This window comes from Mandrillus leucophaeus, unplaced genomic scaffold (assembly GCF_000951045.1).
Source record: "Mandrillus leucophaeus isolate KB7577 unplaced genomic scaffold, Mleu.le_1.0 Scaffold137, whole genome shotgun sequence".
Taxonomy (NCBI): Eukaryota; Metazoa; Chordata; class Mammalia; order Primates; family Cercopithecidae; genus Mandrillus; species Mandrillus leucophaeus.
In genome coordinates, this window is record NW_012101332.1 from 89,946 (window position 1) to 113,588 (window position 23,643).

Sequence of the window (23,643 nt, forward strand, 5' to 3'; positions counted from 1 at the left end):
CTTTCTATGTCCATATGTACACATTATTATTATTATTATTATTATTTTGAGACGGAGTCTCGCTCTGTCGCCCAGGCTGGAGTGCAGTGGCGCGATCTCGGCTCACTGCAAGCTCCGCCTCCCGGGTTCACGCCATTCTCCTGCCTCAGCCTCCCGAGTAGCTGGGACTACGGGCGCCCGCCACCTCGCCTGGCTAGTTTTTTGTATTTTTTAGTAGAGACGGGGTTTCACCGTGTTAGCCAGGATGGTCTCGTTTTCCTGACCTCGTGATCCGCCCGTCTCGGCCTCCCAAAGTGCTGGGATTACAGGCTTGAGCCACCGCGCCTGGCCCATATGTACACATTATTATCTTATAAGTGAGAACATGCAGTATTTGACTTTCAGTTTCTGAGTCAGAAAATAAGATTTTGACCATTACTCTAATGAAAAGGTACAATACCAAAACAATATTTTAACTTTAAAAAATTATTACATTTGATCTTTATGTAACCTTCAGAAAAAGCACAATGCCTGTAGCATCTTAAGAAATAAAGGCAGCTGGATGCTAAGGCAGGTAACATCTTTCAGAACCCACATAGGTCATGTTTTAGTTTTAAAAGCAGATAGTCCCTATTTTTCATTTGCACAGAATCAAAGACAGATAGCTGCTTAGCATGGGTGAAGTAATAAGCCAGGGAAAGGAGTTTGGGTATTTTTTTCTCCACGTTGATTCCCTTCACTACCCATACTGTGCTCAGTGCCAGGTTTCAGAGCAAATAATTAAAAAAAAAATGTTTTACATAAACCTTTTATTGTGATATAAGATATATGCAAAAATGTATATAAATATGCAGCTCAATGAATTGTCACAAGGGAATACCGCTGGGTATTGCACTCAGATCAGAAAACAACATTCTAGCACCATGCCCTCATGATGCCCCTCCCAGTCACTACTCTGCCAGAGGGAACCATTCTCCTAGCTTCTAACCTTACAGATTAGTTTTGTCTGTTTTTGATCCCTAATTTAATGGGATATTCATTGAGGGGAGGAGCACCATGGGGAGAGGCAAGATGTGGCTGTGTTTGAACAAAATTTCTTTTTTTTTTTGGAGACGGAGTTTCACTCTTGTTGCCCAGGCTGGAGCGCAATGGGGTGATCTCGGCTCACCACAACTTCCACCTCCCGGGTTCAAGCGGTTCTCCTGCCTCAGCCTCTCAAGTAGCTGGAATTACAGGCACGCACCACCATGCCCGGCTAATTTGTATTTTTAGTAGAGGTGTATTTTTAATTTGTATTTTTTAGTAGTGAGCCACTGCGCCCAGCCTGTGTTTGAACAAAATATCTAAGTTTGAATGGAGATAATTTCATTTATATAACAGACATTTCTCCAGGTCATTAAATATTCCCTTTTTGGCCAGGCACAGTGGCTTACGTCCGTAATCTCAGTGCTTTGGAAGGCTGAGGTAGGAGGATTGTTTGAAGTCAGAAGCTTGAGACCAGCCTGCGCATCATAGCAAAACTCCATCATTATACAAAATTTAAAAATTAGCTGGGTAGTCTGGGCATGTTGGCTCACGCCTGTAATCCCAGCACTTTGGGAGGCCAAGGCGAGTGGATCACCTGAGGTCAGGAGTTCAAGACCAGCCTGACCAACATGGTGAAACTCCGTCTCTGCTAAAAATACAAAAAAAAAAAAAAAAATAGCTGGGCTTGGTGGTGGGCACCTGTAGTCCCAGCTACTTGGGAGGCTGAGGCAGGAGAATTAGTTAAACCCAGGAGACAGAGTTTATAGTGAACCAAGATTGCACCACTGCACTCCAGCCTGGGCAAGAAGAGTGAAACTCCATCTCAAAACAAAAAAAACAAAAAAAAAAACAAAATTAGCTGGGTGTGGTGGCTCACACCTGTGATCCTAGCTACTGGAGAGGCTGAGGTGAAAGGATTCCTTGAGCTCAGGAGTTCAAGGTTGCAGTGAGCTATGATGGTGCCGCTGCACCCTAGCCTGGGTGACAGAGTGAGACCCTGCTTCAAAAAAAAAAGAATTCTTTAAAACAATTGAGGCATAATACGTATGTAGTCAAGTGGGCTTATCTTTAAGGTACAACTCAATGAATTTTTATATTACAGAATCCTGTAACCACAGCCTAGATCAAGATATTCATCGCTTCTAACACCTTGAAGGTGTCCTTACTGGTCAATACCTACTGCCACCCCAGGGGTAACTACGGTTTAATATAGTGGTTTACTTTTGCCTGCTTTTGAATTTGAATTGAGTATCATATATCCCCAATGAGTCCACCTGACTGACTCATATTCATTGAATTTGATAGGATTCCATCTGAATCATATACATGTGAAGCCAAGGCATTCATACCATGAGGAAATTTTGTTTGAAATTCTGAAACCACACGAACACCAGGACAAAATTCTAAACTGAAGGCTGGGTGTGGTGGCTCATGCCTGTAATCCCAGCACTTTGGGAGGCTGAAGCGGGTGGATCAGGAGCTCGAGACCAGCCTGGCCAACACAGTGAAACCCCATCTCTACTAAAAATACAAAAATTAGCCTGATATGGTGACGAGAGCCTGTAGTCCCAGCTACTCAGGAGGCTGAGGCAGGAGAATCATTTGTACTTGGGATGTGGAGGTTGCAGTGAGCTGAGATTGCACCACTGCACTCCAGCCTGAGCAACAGAGCAAGACTCTGTCTCAAAAAAATAACAAAGAAATTCTAACCTGAAGTTCTGGCTTGGCCATCTGAGATTGCCTCTTTTCTATTATTCTCCCTGGAAGCCAAAAACATACACAGTGAACTAGACCCTGAGGTTTTAAGGTGGTTTTCTAGGAGGGTCCCATTAATGAAGCTAACAGTTAAGGACTCCTCTCGATAGGTAGTTTGGACAGGGATTTTTAGTCCCTTGGTCAAAATCTCTTAGTCTCTAGGGACTGATCATTGACTACAGAGACCCGAATGAAGTAGCTTGAAAAAAAACCTTTCTAGAGGCTGGCTACTTGGGGGTCAAGACATAGTGGTGACTCAACAAATGCTGGGTGTTCTAGGAAGAGTCTACCTTAGGGATTCTGGAAGCTGCTGGTAGATTCACTCCCAGACAGAGAAGCCTCTGTCCCTCACACACAACCTGACAATATGGGAAAGCAGCTAACCTCTTCCTTAATTCACAGATCTTCCCATCTTGCTCACCTTTCCACAGACATAAGAGATTATTGTTTTGTTTTGGTTTTGATTTTAAATAAATTCAGATTTAGAAAAGTTACAAGAATAGGCTGGGCGCGGAGGCTCGTGCCTGTAATCCCACCACTTTGGGAGGCTGAGGTGGGCAGATCACGAAGTCAAGAGATTGAGACTATCTTGGCCAACATGGTGAAACCCCATCTCTACTAAAAATACAAAAATTAGCCAGGCGTGGAGGCGCGTGCATGTAGTCACAGCTACTTGGGAGGCTGAGGCAGGAGACTCGCTTGAACCAGGGAGTCAGAGGTTGCAGTGAGCTGAGATCACGCCACTGCATTCAAGCCTGGTGACAGAGCAAGACTCCATTTCAAAAAATATTAATAATAAATAATAATAATAGTAAATAATAATACAGAAATTCCTGTTATACCGTTCACCCCATTCTGTAATTGTTAACATTTTGCTGTGTGTGTAGAAACTTTCTTTTTCTCTCTCTCTCTGTGTAAGTTGTGGACATGATGACCCTTTACTCTTAATGTATATTTCCTAGGTAATATACATTTTGTATGTGATCACAATAATTAATCATAATATAATAATCGAAAGCAGGGAAGTTAACATTGAAATATTATTATCTAATGCATAGACTTTATTTAGATGTCTCCACTTGTTTCAATAATATCATTTACGTTAATTATTTTTAATGGTCCAGGATTCTAATCCAGTGTTATACGTTGCATTTAGTTGTCATATCTCTTTAGACTTCTTTAATTTGGAGTATGTTCTCAGTCATTTTTTTTTTTAACCTGTTTTCACCTTGACATGTATGAGGAGTACGGGCCAGTTATTTTTATAATTTGAGTTTTTCTGATTTTTCCTCATGGTTAGAGTCATGTTGTACATCTTGGACGGGAATACTACAGAAGTGATCATGTGTCCCTCTCAATGTACCATACCAGAAGTTACACAATGTTGGTTTGTCACATTAATGCTGATTTAGCTTTGATCACTTGATCAAGGCTATGCCCACCAGGATTCTCCACTATAAAGTTATGTTATTACTAAGTATCTTGTAGAAAGAGATTTTGAGATCATGTAATTAACCTCAAACTTTCATCCACTATTAGATAGATGGATATAGATAAATAGATAGATAGACTCCTCCAGGGAATTTATAAAGGAATAAACCATTGCGGCCTGTTTTTTTTTTTTTTTTTTAATAAAGCCAACATTGTTGCATTGATTCCAAAAACTGGAAAAGATGGCATTTCAAAAGAAAACCATAACCCAACCTTCTTATGAATGTACATGCAAAATTAGCGGTATGTTAAATGATGCATTATGACTGAGAAGTTCAATATTAAATAATTTCCTAATGAATTTTACCACGTTAATAGGACAGGGGAGAATACCATAGCCGCCTCATAGATGGGAAAAAAGTATTTGATAAAATTCAACATCCGTTCTGGACTTTAAAAAACATAATGAAATAGAATGATTTGGATACTTTCTTAACTTGGTAAGACCTATGTCTCAAGTGAAAAGTCAGTAGCAGACGTAACGGCAGAACTCTGCATACCTTCCCATTCAAGTGAACAACCTGTCCCTGCTTTGACTTGCTTTCCTCTAGAGTGCCTGCCAGTGCAGCTCATCAGGAAATGAAATAAGAAACAGAAGTACTGAACAACACAAGAAAAAACTGTATTTGTGGATGAAATAACTGCCTATTCCCAAAGCTCTGGAAGGTTAACCATTATAGTTATTAAGGAAGTTCAGTAAGGTGGCTGGTTTAAAATGACTGTAGGAAAATGGATTGATGACTTTTTTTTATTGCAGTCAGTAATTAAAAGGATGAAAATATGCCATTTAGAATGGTAGCTGAAAACACAGTCGACTGTCCAGTAACAGATAAGAAAAGAAAATTGGAGTACCTATGTGAAAGCATAAAACATTACATTTTGAGATATATAGAGAGTCTTGAGTAAATATTGAAGCCTTGTTCTTGGATTGGAAGGCTCAACAATTTTCAGAATTGTCAGTATTCTCTTTGCCCCAAATTATAACAGAATAATTCTACAGTTTATGTTGAAGATGAAACATTTGAGAATATCTAGGACATTTATGAAAAATAAGTAATAAGAGGTAATGTGCTAAACAAAGCTTTCAAACATACAGCTTCAGGAGACAGAGGCTACAACCTAAGAGGAAGAATAAGTTAAGGGAGAAGATACTGAGTTCACTTTTGTGAAACCACAATGGGTGGCAATGAAAGACCTATGATCTAGTTTTTTTTTAATTTTTTTTTTTTTTTTTTGAGACAAGAGTTTTCCACTTCTTCCCCAGGCTGGAGTACAATGGCGCGATCTTGGCTCACTGCAACCTCTGCCCCCCGCATTCAGGTGATTCTCCTGCCTCAGCCTCCCGAGTAGCTGGGACTAAAGGCGTGCGCCACCATGCCCGGCTAATTTTTACATTTTTAATAGAGATGGGGTTTCACCATGTTGGTCAGGCTGGTCTTAAACTCCTGACCTCAGGTGATCCACCCACCCCAGCCTCCCAAGTGCTGGGATTACAAGTGTAAGCCACTGTGCCTGGCCTATGATCTAGTTTTAAGTTTGTGACTGAGAGCATCCAGATGATGGTATCTATATGGCAAAATATGACTTTTGAGTTCAACTGTTAGGGACTGATGATAAGGGTATGTAAGTCACAATCATGTCACAATGCTGAGATGGTGCCCATCAGATGGCTGCCATGCTGTTAGAAGAGTGACTGACTGCAGGGCAATACTGCTTTCCAAGATTGACTTTTTTTTTTTTCTCTTTAATTTGGATTCTTGCTCTGTCACCCACACTGGAGTACAGTGGTACGATCTCAGCTCACTGTAACCTCTCCTTCCCAGGTCCAAGCAATTCTCCTTCCTCAGCCTCCTGTGTAGCTGGGACTACAGGTGTGTACCACCATACCCAGCTAATTTTTGTATTTTTAGTAGAGATGGGGTTTTACCATGTTGGCCAGGTTGGTCTTGAACTCCTGGCCTCAAGCGATCTGCCCACCTCGGCCTCCCAAAATGCTGGGATTACAGGCATGAGCCACCGTGCCCAGCCTAAGATTGACTCTTTACCAAGAAAGATAATGATTGATTTCATCTTCACGCGGATTCTCTCCATAGTTGCTCAGTTTTAGGGAGGAATTGGGGCTGAGGGAGGAAGGGACCTTTTTCACATTTCCTTATTAATCAGGATAGGTGGTGCTGCTTTTGTCTGCCACACTTGGCTCTGTGTTCAGATGGGCATCCCCAGTAGGAAAAAATCCGTTTTTAAATAAAAAAGGAAAATTACTCACTAATTTTTCCTTGTTGTTGAAGGAAATTGAAGAAAATATTCATCATAGTTTTACCATATGTATCCAGTTACTGTTTCCTGCCTTAATATTTTAGTCTGTATCTACAGCTGGAGGTGATTTTAGTAATCTACAGCTGGAGGTGCCTGTAATCCCAGCTACTTGGGAGGCTGAGGCAGGAGAATCCCTTGAACGCAGGAGGTGGAGGTTGCAGTGGGCTGAGATCGCACCACTACACTCCAGTGTGGGCAACAAGAGAGAAACTCTGTCTAGAAAAAAAAAAAAAAAGCACATCAAATGTTGCATTGCTCTTTTAGAAGGCAAATCTGTCTCTGAGAGGCAGCAAGACTAAGAAGTTATAAACCGAAGCACCACAGCCAGGCTAGTTGGGTGATATATCTCAGTGCTGCTGTGTGCTAGTTCTTCAGCTCTCTCAGGTACTATGTCTTTATCTAGAAACGGAGTAGGCCTTGGTTTAGAGGGCAGTGTGAGGAATAAATGAGTCAATTTGAGGAAATAACCTGCACAGTGCCTAAGCTGAGATCAGGGCTCAATAAATACAAGCTAGGCTTTTTTTTTTTCTTTTCTATTTCTGTCAGTTTCTATGATGTGTCATAGTTTTATTTGTTCTTCCTATGTAAGACCATGCTTGTTTTGATTGGTCATTATTGTAAATTTTATTATTGTTATTATTGCTATTATCTAAATAAATATATAATTATGATGCTATTGGAAAAGTTAGAAAATGAACACTTCAAAAATGCAATGTAAATTCCTTTCAATCCCCTCACTCAGAGAAAGCAACTGTTAATATTTTCATAGATTTGGACTTACATAATTAAAAAAATAGAATTATGCTTCACATTGTATGTTATGACTTGTATTTCCTGCTTCAAAATACATCACAAATGTAGTTCCAAGTCAGAGTACACCACTCCATTACTATTTCTTTTTTTTTTTTTTTTTTCCTGAGGTGGAGTGTCACTCTGTCACCCAGGCTGGAGTGCAGTGGTGCAATCTCGGCTCACTGCAACCTCTGCCTCCTGGGTTCAACTGATTCTCCGTCTCAGCCTCCCGTGTAGCTGGGATTACAGGCGCCTCCCACCACGCCCAGCTAATTTTTTCTGTTTTTAGTAGAGACGGGGTTTTGCTATGTTGGCCAGGCTAGTCTCGAATTCCTGACCTCAGTTGATCTGCCTGCCTTGGCCTCCCAAAGTGCTGGGATTACAAGGCGTGAGCCACCGCGCCCGGCCTCCACTACTATTTCTAATGCCTGCGTTGTGTTCCATTCTGTGGCTCACCAATATCAGCCCGCCAATCTTTTAATTGCTGGGACAGGCTGGGTGTGGGATTATAGGCTCACACCTATAATCCCAGCACTTTGGGAGGCCAGGGTGGGTGGATTGCTTGAGTCCAGGAGTCCAAGACCAGCCTGGGAAACATGGCGAAACGCTGTCTCTACAAAAGAAAAAAAAAAAAAAATTAGCCAGGTGCGCCGGTGCACATCTATAGTCCCTCCTACTTGGATGCTGAGGTGGGAGGATCACCTGAGCCCAGGAGTTTGAGGCTGCAGCAAGCCATGATCATGCCACTGTACTCCAGGCTATCTCAAATAAAGAAATAGATAAATGAAAAAATAAATAAATTATTGTTGGTACATTTTGATTGCTTCCAGTTGTTTTACTTTTGTAAGCAAAGGTGAGATGAACATCCTTGTACCTTTATCTTTTCTTTTAGTGAGACGAATTAGTTCCTAGAGACACATTATTGGATGTTGAAGAGTGGTTTAATGAGTGTGCACTCTAAAAATTCTGATAGGGCCGGGCGTGGTGGCTCACGCCTGTAATCCCAGCACTTTGGGAGGCCAAGGTGGGTAGATCACAAGGTCAGGAGATTGAGACCATCCTGACTAACGTGGTGAAACCCCGTCTCTACTAAAAATACAAAAAAATTAGCCAGGCGTGCTGGCAGGCACCTGTAGTCCCAGCTACTGGGGAGGCTGAGGCAGGAGAATGGTGTGAACCCAGGAGGTGGAGCTTGCAGTGATCCCAGATCTCACCACTGCACTCCAGCCTGGGCGACAGAGAAAAAAAAAAAAAATTCTGATATAAATTCCCTTCAGAAAGCTGTAATATCCTACCCTCCTACCAGCAGTGTAAGAGATATGATTTCCATCTTTACCAATCTTTTTTCTTTTTTTTTGAGACGGAGTCTTGCTCTGTCACCCAGGCTGGAGTGCAGTGGCCAGATCTCAGCTCATTGCAAGCTCCGCCTCCCGAGTTCACGCCATTCTCCTGCCTCAGCCTCCCGAGTAGCTGGGACTACAGGTGCCCGCCACCTCGCCCGGCTAGTTTTTTGTATTTTTTAGTAGAGACGGGGTTTCACCGGGTTAGCCAGGATGGTCTCCATCTCCTGACCTCGTGATCCGCCCGTCTCGGCCTCCCAAAGTGCTGGGATTACAGGCTTGAGCCACCGCGCCCGGCCCTTTACCAATCTTGTAAGCCAAAAAGACCATTTTAATAATCTTGTGGAAAAGACTTTTACTGAAAATACTACCAGAAGCAGAAACTATAAGGGGAAAACAATCAACAAGTAGACTATTAAAAATAACCAATAAAACTTGTTTGGTATTTGGAAACTAATAAACCCAAGTTTAAGGACAAATGACAAATAAGGACAAATGTTATCTATAAAAACATGTTTATAACAAATATGACAAAGGATTAATAGCCTCAATATATAAAGAGCACTTATAAATTAATTTTTGCAAATAACTCAGGAAAATCATAAGTGCATAAACAGATTGTTTACAAAAGAAATGCAAATGACCAATAAATAGATGGGGAAAATGTCTTTCTCCATTAAAAATCAAAGGAGGGTAAAATAATAAATAAATGATGGGGATATTGAGACACAGAGAGACTAAGTAACTCATTCAACATCACACATCAGTAAATGGCAGCGCCTGCATTTGAACCGAGGTTTTCTGGTTTTCAAGTCTGTTTGACAGCCTCTTTCTGTTTTCACAGATGAGGAAACAGGCCTAGAGAGGTAAAGTGTCTAGCCCAGATTCTCTCAGTTAGTCAGAGGAAGTGCTTGGCTTCAAACTTGTATCTGAGTCATTCCTTGGCTCAGGGAGTGACTCAGACACAAGGGTCTTTGTGGCATTTTCCCGTGCTGCAGTCCCAGAGCAGAGCCATCACTCAGCTATGTCTCCTGTACAGCCTCTGCAGGCTTTTCCCCCTGAGGCCCCAGGCAGTGTTTGGGGAGGGATGAGTGGATGACTCTCACCATGGGATCTGCTTATCTTCAGGTTCTCTGGGTGCCCTGCAGACCTTTGGATCCTGCCACCTTGCTGGACATTAGGGTTCTCTAGCTCCTGCCAGCCCTTAGAGCCACAGGACCTTGGTTACAACATCTACAGAAGGCCCTGCAGCTGAGTGTGAGTTACTGTTGAGAGACGGAGCTGTGAGCGCCTAGGCAGGCCAGGTTAAAGACCCTCTGTCCAGGAGAAGGGAACTTGGGATGAAAATTCCCTTCTGAAGGAATCACTGAGACCCCATACCTCTTGTCAGAGCAAAGACTCCCACATAAAAGGAAATAGCTTCATCCTTGAGCCAGAAGCTGACCAACCTGAAGACGTTACTCTTTCCAGGGACTCTCCATGGCTACCTGAAGGGAGGAGGGTCAGCCCAAGATCCAGGGAGACAGAGTGAAGGGAGAGGTAGGGAGGCCAGAGTTTCAGTGCAGGTGCGATCAGTACGTTCTTTCAGGAGAAGGGGACATCCATCTAGCCCAGTGCATTCTGCTATCTTGTGGTACGGGGTATGGCCCATCCGCTCCTTTATTCTTGCTGGACCTTTCTAGACTTGCTCTCCTGTCATTTTTGGTACCTCATCTGGCCTCTTGGAATGTGATGAGTTCATTCCATCCTGACTCAGAGGCAGAAAAGGCCCTGGATTCTCAGAACGGTGGTGGTGGCAGAATTTATGGGCCTACTGTATATAATTTTGTTTTGTTTTGTTTTTTGAGACGGAGTTTCACTCTTGTCACCCAGGCTGGAGTACAATGGCACAATCTCTGAATTACAGACATGCACCACCATGCCCGGCTAATTTTTGTATTTTTAGTAGAGACAGAGTTTCACCATGTTGACCAGGTTGTTCTCGAACTCCTGACCTCAAGCGATCCGCCCACCTCGGCCTCCCAAAGTGCTGGGATTACGGGCATGAATCACCGTGCATGACCAGTTTTTTTTTTTTTTTTTTGAGATGGAGTTTCACTGTTGTTGCCCAGGCTGGAGTGCAATGGCGCGATCGCAGCTCACTGCAGCCTCCGCCTCCTGGGTTCAAGGGATTCTCCTGCCTCAGCCTCCCAAGTGGCTGGGATTATAGGCACACATCACCACACTCGGCTAATTTTGTACTTTTAGTAGAGATGGGGTTTCACTATGTTGGTCATGCTTATCTGAAACTCCCGACCTCAGGTTATCCACCTGCCTCAGCCTCCCAAAGTGCTGGGATTACAGGGGTAAGCCACCGCACCCAGCCTTTTGTTTTTAACTAAACATTTTATTTGGAAATTTTTTTCCAAAAAAAAGCAAGAATATTACTGTGGTCTCCTATGTATTCCTTACCTAGGTTCATCTATATAAAGCCATGTTTACATGTGCTGTCTTTCTATATACAAATATATATGTATATAGATGATTATGTTATATCATAAATATATCATTCTTATTCTTTCTTTTCTTTAACCACTTAACACTAACTTGCGGACATGATGCTCCTTTACCCATAAGTACTTCAGGGTATATTTCCTAAGAATGAGAACATTTTCTTATATAACTGGTACTTTTCAGAACCAGGCAATTAACACTTATTACTAAGTCAGTGTTATAATGATTTAATAATCATGATAACTAGACTAATACAGAATATAGACTAGACTAATCCAGTCTACAACCAGATGTCAACTGTCACTTTATAGCAACTTTTCTTTTTTTTTTTTTTTGAGACCAAGTCTCACTCTTGTCACCCAGGCTGGAGTGCAATGGCGTGATCTCAGCTCACTGCAACCTCTGCCTTCTGGGTTCAAATGATTCTCCTGCCTCAGGCTCCTGAGTAGCTGGGATTAGAGGCGCCTGCCACCATGCCTGGCTAATTTGTGTAGTTTTAGTAGAGACGGGGTTTCACCACCTTGGCCAGGCTGGTCTCAAACTCCTGACCTCAGGCGATCCACGCACCTCGGCCTCCCAAAGTGCTGGGATTACAGGCGTGAGCCACTGTGCCTGGCCCTATAGCAACTTTTCTTTTTCCATCCCAGGATCCAATCCAGGATCATATGCTGCCTTCAGGTGACACATCCCTTTAGTCTCCTTTAATCAGGAGCAGTTTCTCGGTCTTCATATTCCATGAAGTCGAGATTTTTGAAGAGTATAGGTAGGTTATTTTTTATATTGTAACTCAGTATGGTTTTGTCTGATGTCTCTCTTCATTGATTAGGTTCAGGTATGCATTTGGGGTGTGAATACCACAGAAGGGATGTTGTACCCTTCACAGTGCATTATATCAGAAGGCACATGATGTCTTATATCTCATTACTGGTCATGTTAACTGATCACTTGACTAAGCGATACTGCCAAGTTTTTCCAAGAAAAAGTTACTTCTTTTCCTTTTATAATCATTAAATGTCTTGGGGTGTGGGGCATTTAGATACTATGGCAACCATGCTTTATGGTCTACGCTTTATGACCTGTACAATATTTCAAATTATTTGAAACAAGTAAGAGATAAAGGATATTTATTTGTTTGTTTATTTATTATTTAATTTTTGAGACAGGGTCTTACTCTGTTACCCAGGCCAGATTGCAGTAGTAGGATCATGGCTCACTGCAGCTTTGACCTCCTAGGCTCAAGTGATCCCCCACCTCAGCCTCCTGGATAGCTGGGACTACAGGTGTGCAACACCATGCCTGGCTAATTTTTTCTCTTTTTTTGTAGAGACAGCATTTTGCCATATTGTCCAGGCTGGTCTCTAGCTCCTGGCCTCAAATAAGGTGTGAGCCACCACACCCAGCTAAAAGCATGGATTTTTGTACAAGATTTACAAAGGAAATTTGCAATTTCTAAGACAGGCCTAGTCCCTTACACTCTGTTCTCTTTCTCCATCTTCTTCCCCCCACATGTCTACAGGTGTCAGATCTTTTTCCAAGAACAGCAGAAAATGATCGAGTACCAGGTGAGTATCACATTAAGTAACCCAGTTTTCCTTCCTGGGGAAACTGTCCTAGAAAAAAAAAAAGTATGCATTGTAAGTATGTACAGTTTGTACATACTGGCTGGGTTCTCAGGGAAGCTGACTCATAGATGGAGATTTTTCTCACCGGAGGTTTATTAGGCAGGCTCTTAGAACCCCTGTAAGGCAGTGAGGGAAGCTGGATTGAGCTGAGGGAGTTGTTGAACAGAGGCCTCAGCGAATCTTATACTCTAGAGCTGGGATGGCCTTCAGCATTGTTGTGAATGGAGGCAAGGAGGCTTTTATATTCTGAAATCAACTAATCATTGATTGTAGGCTGCCTCAGGAGGGTAGATATCCTTGGATGGCACAGTACCCTTTGTCCAAGGATAATTCTCAGAAAGATTTTAAGCTGGCCGCTAGCGGTAGCTCACACCTGTAATCCCAGCACTTTGGGAGGCCAAGGCAGTTGGATCACCTGAGGTCAGGAGTTTGAGACCAGCCTGGCCAACACGGTGAAACCCTGTCTCTACTAAAAAAAAATACAAAAATTAGCTGGGCATGGTGGCGCGTGCCTGTATTCCCAGCTACTCGGGAGTCTGAGGCAGGAGAATCTCTTGAGCCCAGGAGATGGAGGTTGTAGTTAGCCGAGATTGCGCCACTGCACTCCAGCCTGGGCAACACAGCAAGACTCCGTCTCAAAATTAATTAATTAATTAAGTAAAATCAACCAAGAGAAGAGGCCGATGAATTAGAGTTTAGGAGAGTTCCACATATAGAACTTCTGTCCTCTCCGAAGGGAGCCCAAAACAGTGCTAAATCCTCCCAGCAGTAACGTGTGCCAATACACATGGAGCCTTGCCAACCAGGAAAGTGCACCTAAGCCCTGGTGTCCACTTTTTATTGGTGGTTGATCATGTAGAAAGGCTTGACTGTTCCCACTGCTGACCTCAGTTTCCAGCCCTTCCAAGAGGTTGAGCTGATACCTGTGACCTAAAGCCCTCATTATAAGCCACATCATTAGACTATCTAGTGTGGCCCAAGGCCAATAGGTAAACAAGGACACTCTGAGGACATTCCAAGAGTATAGAGATTACTTCCCAGGAGCTGAGGGCAAAGGCCACACCTCTCTTTTGGCAAGGTCAAATTCTTTACCACACAGTCACTTCAAGACAGGATCACCAGGACCTTCCTAGGCTGGTACCCATGGGTCTCCCTCAGTGACTGTCCTGCTCCTTCACAACTTATGCCAGGATCTCCAGGGCTATCAGTTCTTTTTTCCTTTTTTTTTTTTTTTGAGACGGAGTCTCACTCTGTCGCCTAGGCTAGAGTGCAGTGGCGCGATCTCGGCTCACTGCAAGCTCTGCCTCCCGGGTTCACGCCACTCTCCTGCCTCAGCCTCCTGAGCAGCTGGGACTACAGGCGCCCGCCACCTCTCCTTTTTTTGCTCTCCTTTTTTTGTTTTGTTGTTTTAATTTTAAAAAAATTTTTTGTGGCTACATAGTAGGTGTGTGTATTTATGGCAACATGTTTTGGTACAGGCATCATGCAACGTGAAATAACCACCCCATGCAGAATGGGGTCTGCTCTTCGTTACAGCGTTCTATCTTTCTCTAATGGTTACTGTCCTGCTTGTGAACATCACCTTTCACACAGGTTACTATAGGGTCTTTCCTCTCACTTCCCTCCAGGTCACCCACCACACTTCTCTTTCCATCCATTGGCTTTAAAACTGCCTGTGAGTTTACATTGAAAGTGCATCTCTTGTAGGCAGCATTTTTTTTTTTTTTCAGTCTGACGATCTCTGCCTTTTTGGAGTGTTTAGTCTTTTTTTTTTTGAGACAGAGTCTCATTTTATTACCCAGGGTAGAGTGCAGTGGCACTTTCTGGGCTCACTGAATCTTCTGCCTCCCAGCTTCAAGCGATTCTCCTGCCTCAGCCTCCTGAAGTACTTGGATTACAGTCATGAGCCACCGTGCCTGGCCTGGAGTGTTCAGTCTTATATTAAATTATATTACATTTAATGTTTATTAAATTACATTATTGGTATAGTAGGATTTATATCTGTCATTTTCATGTCTGTTTTCTATTTATCCCATCTACTCTTTTGTTCCTCTATTTCTTCTTTCCTCTCTTTTGTTGTGCTATTGTGGATGAATGGAACAGTTTTCAGAATTCTGTTTGTTTATATCAGGTACACCTCTCATTATGATTTAGTGGTTACTCTAGGGATACAATATATGTCTTTAACTTTTCACAGTTTATTTAGAGTTATCATTATACCACTTCACATAGAATGCAAGAAGCTCACCTCATGCCTTCTAGAATATGCTTTCTGCATACACTTCTTCTTGGATAGGGTTTCCATTGTCCTAAAGTCCATAATTTCTTTCTTTTTTTTTTTTTTTGAGTCGGAGTCTCGGCCTGGCCTCCAGGCTGGAGTGCAATGGCACAATCTCAGCTCACTGCAACCTCTGCTTCCCGGGTTCTAGCGATTCTCCTGCCTTAGCCTCCTGAGTAGCTGAGACTACAGGCACCCGCCACCATGTCCGGCTAATTTTTCTATTTTTAGTAGAGATGGGGTTTCACCATGTTGGCCACGCTTGTCTTGAACACCTGACCTCAGGTGATCCACCCATCTCAGCCTCCTAAAGTGCTGGGATTACAGGGGTAAGCCACCACGCCCGGCCCTAAAGCACATCATTTCATTGCTGGCCGACCTCTACATGCTTTTCTCTTGTTACAAGGTAACTTGCCACCCCTAAAATCGCCGTTTTGCCCCCCAGTCTTTGTTCCCACTGCTCCCCTGCATAGAATGCAGTTTTCCGTCTTCCTGGGGAGACTCAGCTTTCCATATCCCTGGGCTCTGAAGCCTAACCGGACCCTAAAAAATTTAACAGACCATTTGCTTCTCTGTATGCCATAGCCTAGATGTCCTGCCATCACAGCTCTTGTGACACTTTTACCCTGATGGCTTTACATGTTGCTCTTTCTGTGCCAGACAGTGAGCTTCTTGAGGTCAGGACCCATCTATGATTGTGATCCCAGCAACACACAGTAGGTCTTCAATTTTTGTTGACTCAAAGTATGAATGGCAACGGTAGATAGCTTCCAATGTGATTTTCGTTTTCCCCACCATATATAACACAAAGCCAAGAATATAAAAGACCTTCCAGATAGATAATAAGCTCTAACTTATAAACATTATGGAAATCAGCACCATCTCTTGCACAAACTTTTTTTCTTTTTCTTTTCTTTTTTGAGATGGAGTCTTGCTCTATAGCCCAAGCTAGAGTACAGTGGTGCGATCTCGGCTCACTGCAACCTCCGCCTCTTAGGTTCAAGTGATTCTCCCACCTCAGCCTCCCAAGCAGCTGTGATTACAAGTGTGCATCACCATGCCTGGCTATATTTTCAGTATAGATGGGGTTTCACCATGTTTGCCAGGCTGGTCTTGAACTCCTGATCCTCCTGCCTTGGCCTCCCAAAGTGCTGGGATTACAGGCATGAGCCACCATGCCTGGCCATGCACAAACATTTTTTTCTACATGACTCAATGTCATTTTTGTTTCAACAGACACCTGTGTCATTCAAAGATGTAGTTGTGGGCTTCACCCAAGAGGAGTGGCACCGGCTGAGTCCTGCTCAAAGGGCCCTGTACCGGGATGTGATGCTGGAAACCTATAGCAACCTCGTCTCAGTGGGTAAGAACATCTTCACCATATAATGCAGATTATGTTCAAATGACCACCTTTCCTTTCTCAGTTGCTAAAAGCAACTGGAGTACTTTGGGAGGCCAAGGCAGGTGGATCTCCTGATGTCAGGAGTTTGAAACCAGCCTGGCCAACATGGTGAACCCTGTCTCTACTAAAAATACAAAAATTAGCTGGGTGTGGAAGCAGGTGCCTGTAATCCCAGCTACTTGGGAGACTGAGGCAGGAGAACCTGGGAGGTGGAGGTTGCAGTGAGCTGAGATCACACCATTGCCTTCCAGCCTGGGCAACAAGAGTGAAATTCTGTCTCAAAAAAAAAAAAAAAAAAAAAAAAAAAAAAAAAAAAAGCAACTGAAGTACCTAGAACCTCTGAATTATTAAATAATTAAATAATTATTTATTTAATAATTATCTAGCACTTTCTATGTGCCAGAAACTGTTTTAGCCACTTTAAAAATATTAACTCATTTCATCCTCATAAAAGCCTTATGAGGTAATTACTATTAGTACCACTTTTTTACAGGAAATTGAGGTACAGAAAGGTGAAGTAACTTGCCCAGAGTCACCCAGCTAGTAGATAACAGAGTCAGGATTTGAACCTCAGTGTTCTGGCGGCACAGAATGCATTCTTACCCTGTGCTGCTGCCTCAGTGGGTATGGCTTGAGTTTCCGTGGTCCTGGATTACTAATTCCATTTGGTTCTGGACAAGGTGTGTGTTTAGTCCCCTCCCAAGTATAACATCTGTTGTGCAGCCTTTAAAGCTGCCTGAGAGGCCCTGAAGACCAAGGAGCTCACTCCAAGGCCTGGATCATTTCCCTGGAACAGGTTATGAAGGCACCAAACCAGATGTGATCCTCAGGCTGGAGCAGGAAGAAGCACCATGGATTGGTGAGGCAGCATGCCCGGGCTGCCACTGTTGGGGTAAGTGTAATAAATCTAGCAAAAGGGGTACTGAAGGAGGCTGGCACCTTTGGAATTTTGTTCAGCGTTCTTCTCTTAAAAGCCTTGACATTCCTCCAAGAACTTCAGCCACATTAATGCCTCTTTAACCTCCATGAAACCCCAACGCCTGAATCTGAGTGTTTTTCTCAGCTCTACTTGATTGCACCTCTGTCCTTATGTGCTCGGTCCATCTCTCTTTCTCCAGAATCTTTCACATGCAGGTATTCTTACAAATAAAAGCTTCTATGATTCTCCTGTTCCTGCTTCCTATTCTGCGTTCTGACACTTTCCAGATGAAATGCTTCAGAGCTACCTGCTTTCCCTAATTTCTGCACTCAAATTTAAATCACTCCCATAGACAGATGACTGTGGGATCAGAGAAGAGGAAGCGGTGAATTCCATGTTGGGGTGGGGAGGTGTGAAGGAAATGCCTGAGCTGGGCCCATCTTAACCACTGCTGACTAACACTCAGACTCACTGCCCCTCTCCCTTCAGCTCTGAGACATTCCAGCAATGCCCATGGTACCCTGAGGGTTGATGGATGGCCACTCTTAGGGATGCCTCGGAACTTCTGCTTCTGGCGCGCTCTGGCGTGTGTTTCTCCATTAAAGTGTGCTCTTCAGCCGTCCTGAGACTGGTATCCTGGTTATCAGTTGCCCTGCTTTTCTTTTTTTCTCCTCTTCTGAAAATTTCATAACTGTAAATTCCACAAGAATGTATCTAGTCAGCCTCTGTTTTTCCAACTGCTCTGTTATTATCTATTTCCCTGGCTCAAACCCAGCATTTTCCTTCCAAGGAACTATTGCATTTTCTGTCTTCCATAACTTGGTTCTCTTTCCAGTGGTGTAACCCTCTCAAAGAACTCACCCATTCTGAGAGTACATGATTCTCACAACCAGCCTCTTTGCCGTGTTGGCCCCTTTCTCCCCCTTGCTCTGCCCAGCCCCACATTTAACCAGTCTGTGGACTACACTACAGGTGTGCACTTCCCCTGTTCTTTGTGTGTCAAAAACGAAAATCATCTTCATTTGTCCTTGGTACCCCTGCCACACACTCACCCTCACACACACACACGCACACACACACACCACTTCATCTTGCTTTTTATTTCAGAGCTTTGCTACCGTGTGGTCATTTTGAATCTTCTGCCTTTACCACTCACTCTAACTGTTCCATTCATATGTGTGGTTTTGTTGATTTTTTTTTTTCTTCTGAGAAATGGCTTTAAATCTTCCTCACTGCCTTTTTTTTTTTTTTTTCTTTTTGAGACAGGGTCTCACTCTGTCACCCAGGCTGGAGTGCAGTGGCATGATCATGGCTCACTGCAGCCTCGACCTCCCGGGCTCAAGCGATCCTTCCACCTCTTAACCTCCCAAGTAACTGGGATTACATTCGCGCTACCACACCTGGCTAGTTTTCATATTTTTTTGTAGAGAAGAGGTTTTGCAATGCCGCTGAGGCTGGTCTCAAACTCTTGGGCTCAAGCAGTTCACCTGCTTCAGCCTCCCAAAGTGCTGGAAATACTGGCATGAGCCACCATGCCCAGTCCTTCTCCACTTTTTTTTTTTTTTGCAGATGAAATTTCGTTCTGTCGCGCAGGCTGGAGTGCAGTGGCGCCATCTCAGCTAACTGCAACCTCCGCCTCCTGGGTTTAAGCAGTTCTCCCTCAGCCTCCCCAGTAGCTGGGATTACAGGCACATGCCACCACGCCCGGCTAATTTTTGTATTTTTAGTAGAGATGGGGTTTCACCATCTTGGCCAGGCTGGTCTTGATCTCCTGACTTCATGATCCACCCACCTTAGCCTCCCAAAGTGCTGGGATTACTGGCGTGAGCCATCGCGCCTGGTCCCACTTTTAATTTTCCACTGATATCTCCTAAAATCAGACCTAGATTATCTCATGACTGAATATCTTTAAGTGAGGGGTTACTAATTATTTTTGTGCCATGGACTTCTTAGGCATTCTTTTGAAGGCTGTAGACCTCACTTCTATGTATAAAAATACAATAAAATTCATAAGATTATAGAAAATAGTTATCAAAATATTTTCTTCTTTTTTTTTCTTTTTAGATGGAGTTTTGCTCTGTTACCCAGGCCGGAGTGCGATGGCGTGATCTTGGCTCACTGCAGCCTCCACCTCCTGGGTTCAAGCGATTCTCCTGCCTCAGCCTCCTGGGTAGCTGGGACTATAGGCATGTGCCACTACACTCAGCTTATTTTGTATTTTTAGTAGAGACTGGGTTTCACCATGTTGGTCAGGCTGTTCTCTGACTCCTGACCTCAGATGATCCACCTGCCTTGGCCTCCCAAAGTGCTGGGATTACAGGTGTGAGCCACCATGTCCGGCTTCAAAATGTTTTCAAAATGTGCAATATAATAGTACATGTACTTTTTTATTTATACATTAATGAGACCTAACATCAGGTCTAATAACTATCATGATCTCAAAGAAGAGATGATTATAAATATAATAATGTGACCTGAAAATAACAATATTCACAAACTAGTATCAAGTCACAGGAAGTGCTGATACTACTGTGTTTTGTTGCTTACATTCATAGTCAAAGGAATTGTTCAACTGTAGTTGGAACTCAGTGAAAACAAAAATGTAATTTCTATCAAAGTTCATAAGCCCGCTGATTTCTGCCTACCAAGTTAAGAACTCTTGCTTAAGTTTTAGTTAGCTTTGTTGACTTTATTTTTTAATCTGGTTCGCCTTAGAGTGCTTTGCCATTTATATTGTAACTAACTAGCCCAATATGATACACCCTTGGATGACCGCTATACCAGTGCTTGTTAAACTCCAAGGTGTTTGGAATCACCCGGGCATCTTGTTAAAATGCAGATTCTGATTAAGTAGGTCTGGGGTGGGGCCTCAGATTCTACACATCTAACAAGCTCCAAGTAAGGCCAAAATTGCCACTTGAAAACCCACATGCCGGACAGCAAGGTACTGTGTAACAGTTCACCTTCTTTCTTCTATAACAGCGATCAGCAAACTATGGCCTGCCGATTGGCCACCTGCTTTGTGAATAAAGTTTTGTTAGAACACAGCCACATTCTTATGTTTACGTATCGTCTATATTTTCACGGTAAGGTGGGAGAGTTGAGTCATTGCGACGGAGACCATATGGCCCACAAAGCCTTTACTTTCTGACCCCTTAAGAATAAGTTTGCCACCCTCTGCTCTGTAATATCCTGTTTTCTTTGAAATTATTGGTCTCTATACTCTATGGTACATTGTATTCCATTTGTGCCAGTGTTCAGAATCCTCTTTCCTCATAGAACACTCTTCCCCGCGTTTGTGCTTTGGGTTATGGTTCACGTTCTCTATTTGTGTGCTGTGCACTCTTTAAATTTTGAGAGCATTTCTCAAGTTGTATGAAGTTTCATAAGGATGATTCACTGTACTTTCTCCAGAAGACATCTGGCAAGTTAATATCCAGAGGAAAAGACGGCAAGACATGCTTTTGAGGCAAGGCGCAGCCATAAGCAAGAAAACACTGCCCAAGGAAAAAAGCCATGAATATAGTAAGTTTGGGAAAATATCACTTCTGAGCACTGACCTTTTTTCTTCAATCCAGAGCCCTAACAACTGGAACCCTTGTGGAAAGAATTTGAACCATAATTTAGACTTGATTGGTTTTAAGAGAAACTGTGCAAAAAAGCAAGATGAGTGTTATGGTTATGAGAAATTGCTTCAGCGTATACACCATGGTAGACGACCGAATGGAGAAAAGCCCTGGGGTTGCAGTCACTGTGAGAAAGCTTTCACCCAGAACCCGGCACTTACGTATAAACCAGCAGTAAGTGATTCTCTCGTGTACAAACGGAAGAGGGTTCCACCTACAGAAAAACCCCACGTCTGTAGTGAGTGTGGGAAAGCCTTCTGCTACAAGTCTGAATTCATTAGGCATCAGAGAAGTCACACTGGGGAGAAGCCTTATGGCTGCACTGACTGTGGGAAAGCCTTTTCACATAAGTCAACCCTCATCAAACACCAGAGAATTCACACTGGGGTAAGACCCTTTGAATGTTTCTTTTGTGGGAAAGCCTTTACCCAGAAGTCACACCGCACAGAACATCAGAGAACACATACAGGAGAGAGACCCTTTGTCTGCAGTGAATGCGGGAAATCGTTTGGTGAGAAGTCATACCTCAATGTACATCGAAAAATGCACACGGGAGAAAGACCCTATCGTTGCAGAGAATGTGGAAAATCCTTCAGCCAGAAGTCCTGCCTCAATAAACATTGGAGAACTCACACAGGAGAGAAGCCCTATGGGTGCAATGAATGTGGGAAAGCTTTCTACCAGAAGCCAAACCTCAGCAGACATCAGAAAATTCATGCTCGGAAGAATGCCTACAGGAATGAAAACTTAATAATTGTGGGAAATACTTGAGCAAAATATCTGGTTTCATGGTATGTAGGGAATCTATCCTTAGGAGAAATCTTAATGAATTCATTTTAATGAATTTGGACAGTGTATATGTGTGTTTGCTTTTTTTTTTTTTGAGTTGGATTCTCTCTCTGTTTCCCAGGCTGGAGTGCAATGGCACTATCTTGGCTCACTGCAACCTCCGCCTCCCAGGTTCAAGCAATTCTCCTGCCTCTGTCTCCCAAGTAGCTGGGATTACAGGCACCTGCCACCACACCTGGCTGATTTTTGTATTTTTAGTAGAGATGGGGTTTCACCATGTTGGCCAGGCTGGTCTCAAACTCCTGACCTCGTGATCCGCCTGCCTCGGCCTTCCAAAGTGCTGGGATTACAGATGTGAGCCACCACACCCAACTGACAGTGTTTTATCATAATGGAAATCATGATCTAATTGTGATACAAACTTTTCTGGAAAATACTTTATAAAACATAAGCATGGTCACCCTGGCATGTAAATGTTTAAAAATGTATTAAATGGAATAACAACAGAAAACAAAATATCTCTGAAGAGTCTTAAAGGCATACTCTGGTATATTCCACAGTGAGCCATACAATCAGCACTATTTGTATTTTGGAGTTGTAAATGTGAAATTAACATAAAATCTGAATAGCAGACACATGTCACACAATATATAGAATGCCATTCAGAAAACTTTTCCACTTTAAATATCATTGTCTTTTAATGTCTTAACAATACAAAAAAAAAATAACAACAACGACATGGCCCACTATCTTTAAAAGAACCTTATTATACCAGCTACATTTTTCCACTTTTTGTAATACACGTAAATGGCTATAGAGGTTGTTATTGTCCTCTGCAGTGTTTTTAAATGTATTTTGATAATTTGGCCAAAAACTTTACCAAAATGTAGTTATTTATGTTAAAAATGCAAGCTAAGGAACAGTTTAAGAACCTGATATTGGGTAAATGAAACACTGTAAACTATTTGACAAAATGTAGTGTCACCCTGGTATACAGTACACTGTTCATATTTTCTTAGTCTTGCTTAAAATGTCTTGTAGCAAATTAGTAGCATAGATAACACTATTCTATATGCAGTTTGTATAACTCAGAAATGTTTCATGCATAGACCACTGAAGGAGAATTTCTTTTCTCTCTATTCTTCTGCAAATTAATTCAAGAATATTCTTTTTTTTTTCATTTATATTTCCTTGCAAGTGTCCTGGACACTAAATCCCAAGGTCTTCATTATTTCAATGTTTGGAAAGAAGACTGCCTCCCTGAGTTGCCATGTCATCCATGTAAGAAAATAAATGGCCATGTGGAATCTACATTTTTCAAGATTTGCCTCCATGCAAGACTGCCTGATCCAGAATGAGAAAGGAGACATAACCACAGATATCAATATGACTTTTTAAGTGATAAAAAGATAACTCATACAATTCTAATCAACATATTTTTTAAACAGAGGAGGCGGATGCTTTTCTAATAAACTTTAAATTATGAAGACTGCAATAAGAAGTAGAAAATTTGGTAGAATAATTACCATTGAAAAACTCAAAAAAAGCTATTAAAGATCTATAATGGGAAAATGCTCCAGGCTCAGAAGAGTTCATGCTTAGTTCTATCTATCTTTTAAAGAAAGAGTAATACCAGTGTTATTTATTATATGGATATAATATAATCCATAAACTATACTCCTCATTTATTTTATTAAGTCAAAATAAGTTTTAACACCAAAATCAAATACAGATAGTTGAAAAAAAGAAAACTTCTGCCAGGTGCAGTGGCTCATGCCTGTAACCCCAGCACTTTGGGAGGCTGAGGCAGGTGGA

At 42.5% G+C, this 23,643-nt stretch overlaps 1 protein-coding gene across 2 annotated transcripts in view; it reads left to right on the top strand.

Annotated features, from left to right (window-relative positions):
• ZNF793 (zinc finger protein 793) overlaps positions 1 to 21,836 on the top strand; it is a 24,144-nt gene extending 2,308 nt beyond the window's left edge. The window contains exons 3-8 of one of the 2 annotated variants that reach the window (XM_011973284.1): positions 9,828 to 9,956; positions 11,840 to 11,955; positions 12,709 to 12,754; positions 16,329 to 16,455; positions 17,291 to 17,386; positions 20,828 to 21,836. In XM_011973284.1, the coding sequence (XP_011828674.1) occupies positions 12,740 to 12,754; positions 16,329 to 16,455; positions 17,291 to 17,386; positions 20,828 to 21,810 (1,221 nt within the window). In that variant the 5' untranslated portion in view covers positions 9,828 to 9,956; positions 11,840 to 11,955; positions 12,709 to 12,739 and the 3' untranslated portion in view covers positions 21,811 to 21,836. The remainder of the gene's footprint in view (positions 1 to 9,827; positions 9,957 to 11,839; positions 11,956 to 12,708; positions 12,755 to 16,328; positions 16,456 to 17,290; positions 17,387 to 20,827) is intronic. The other variant, XM_011973285.1, reaches the window with a different exon arrangement.
• Positions 21,837 to 23,643: the final 1,807 nt, after the last annotated feature.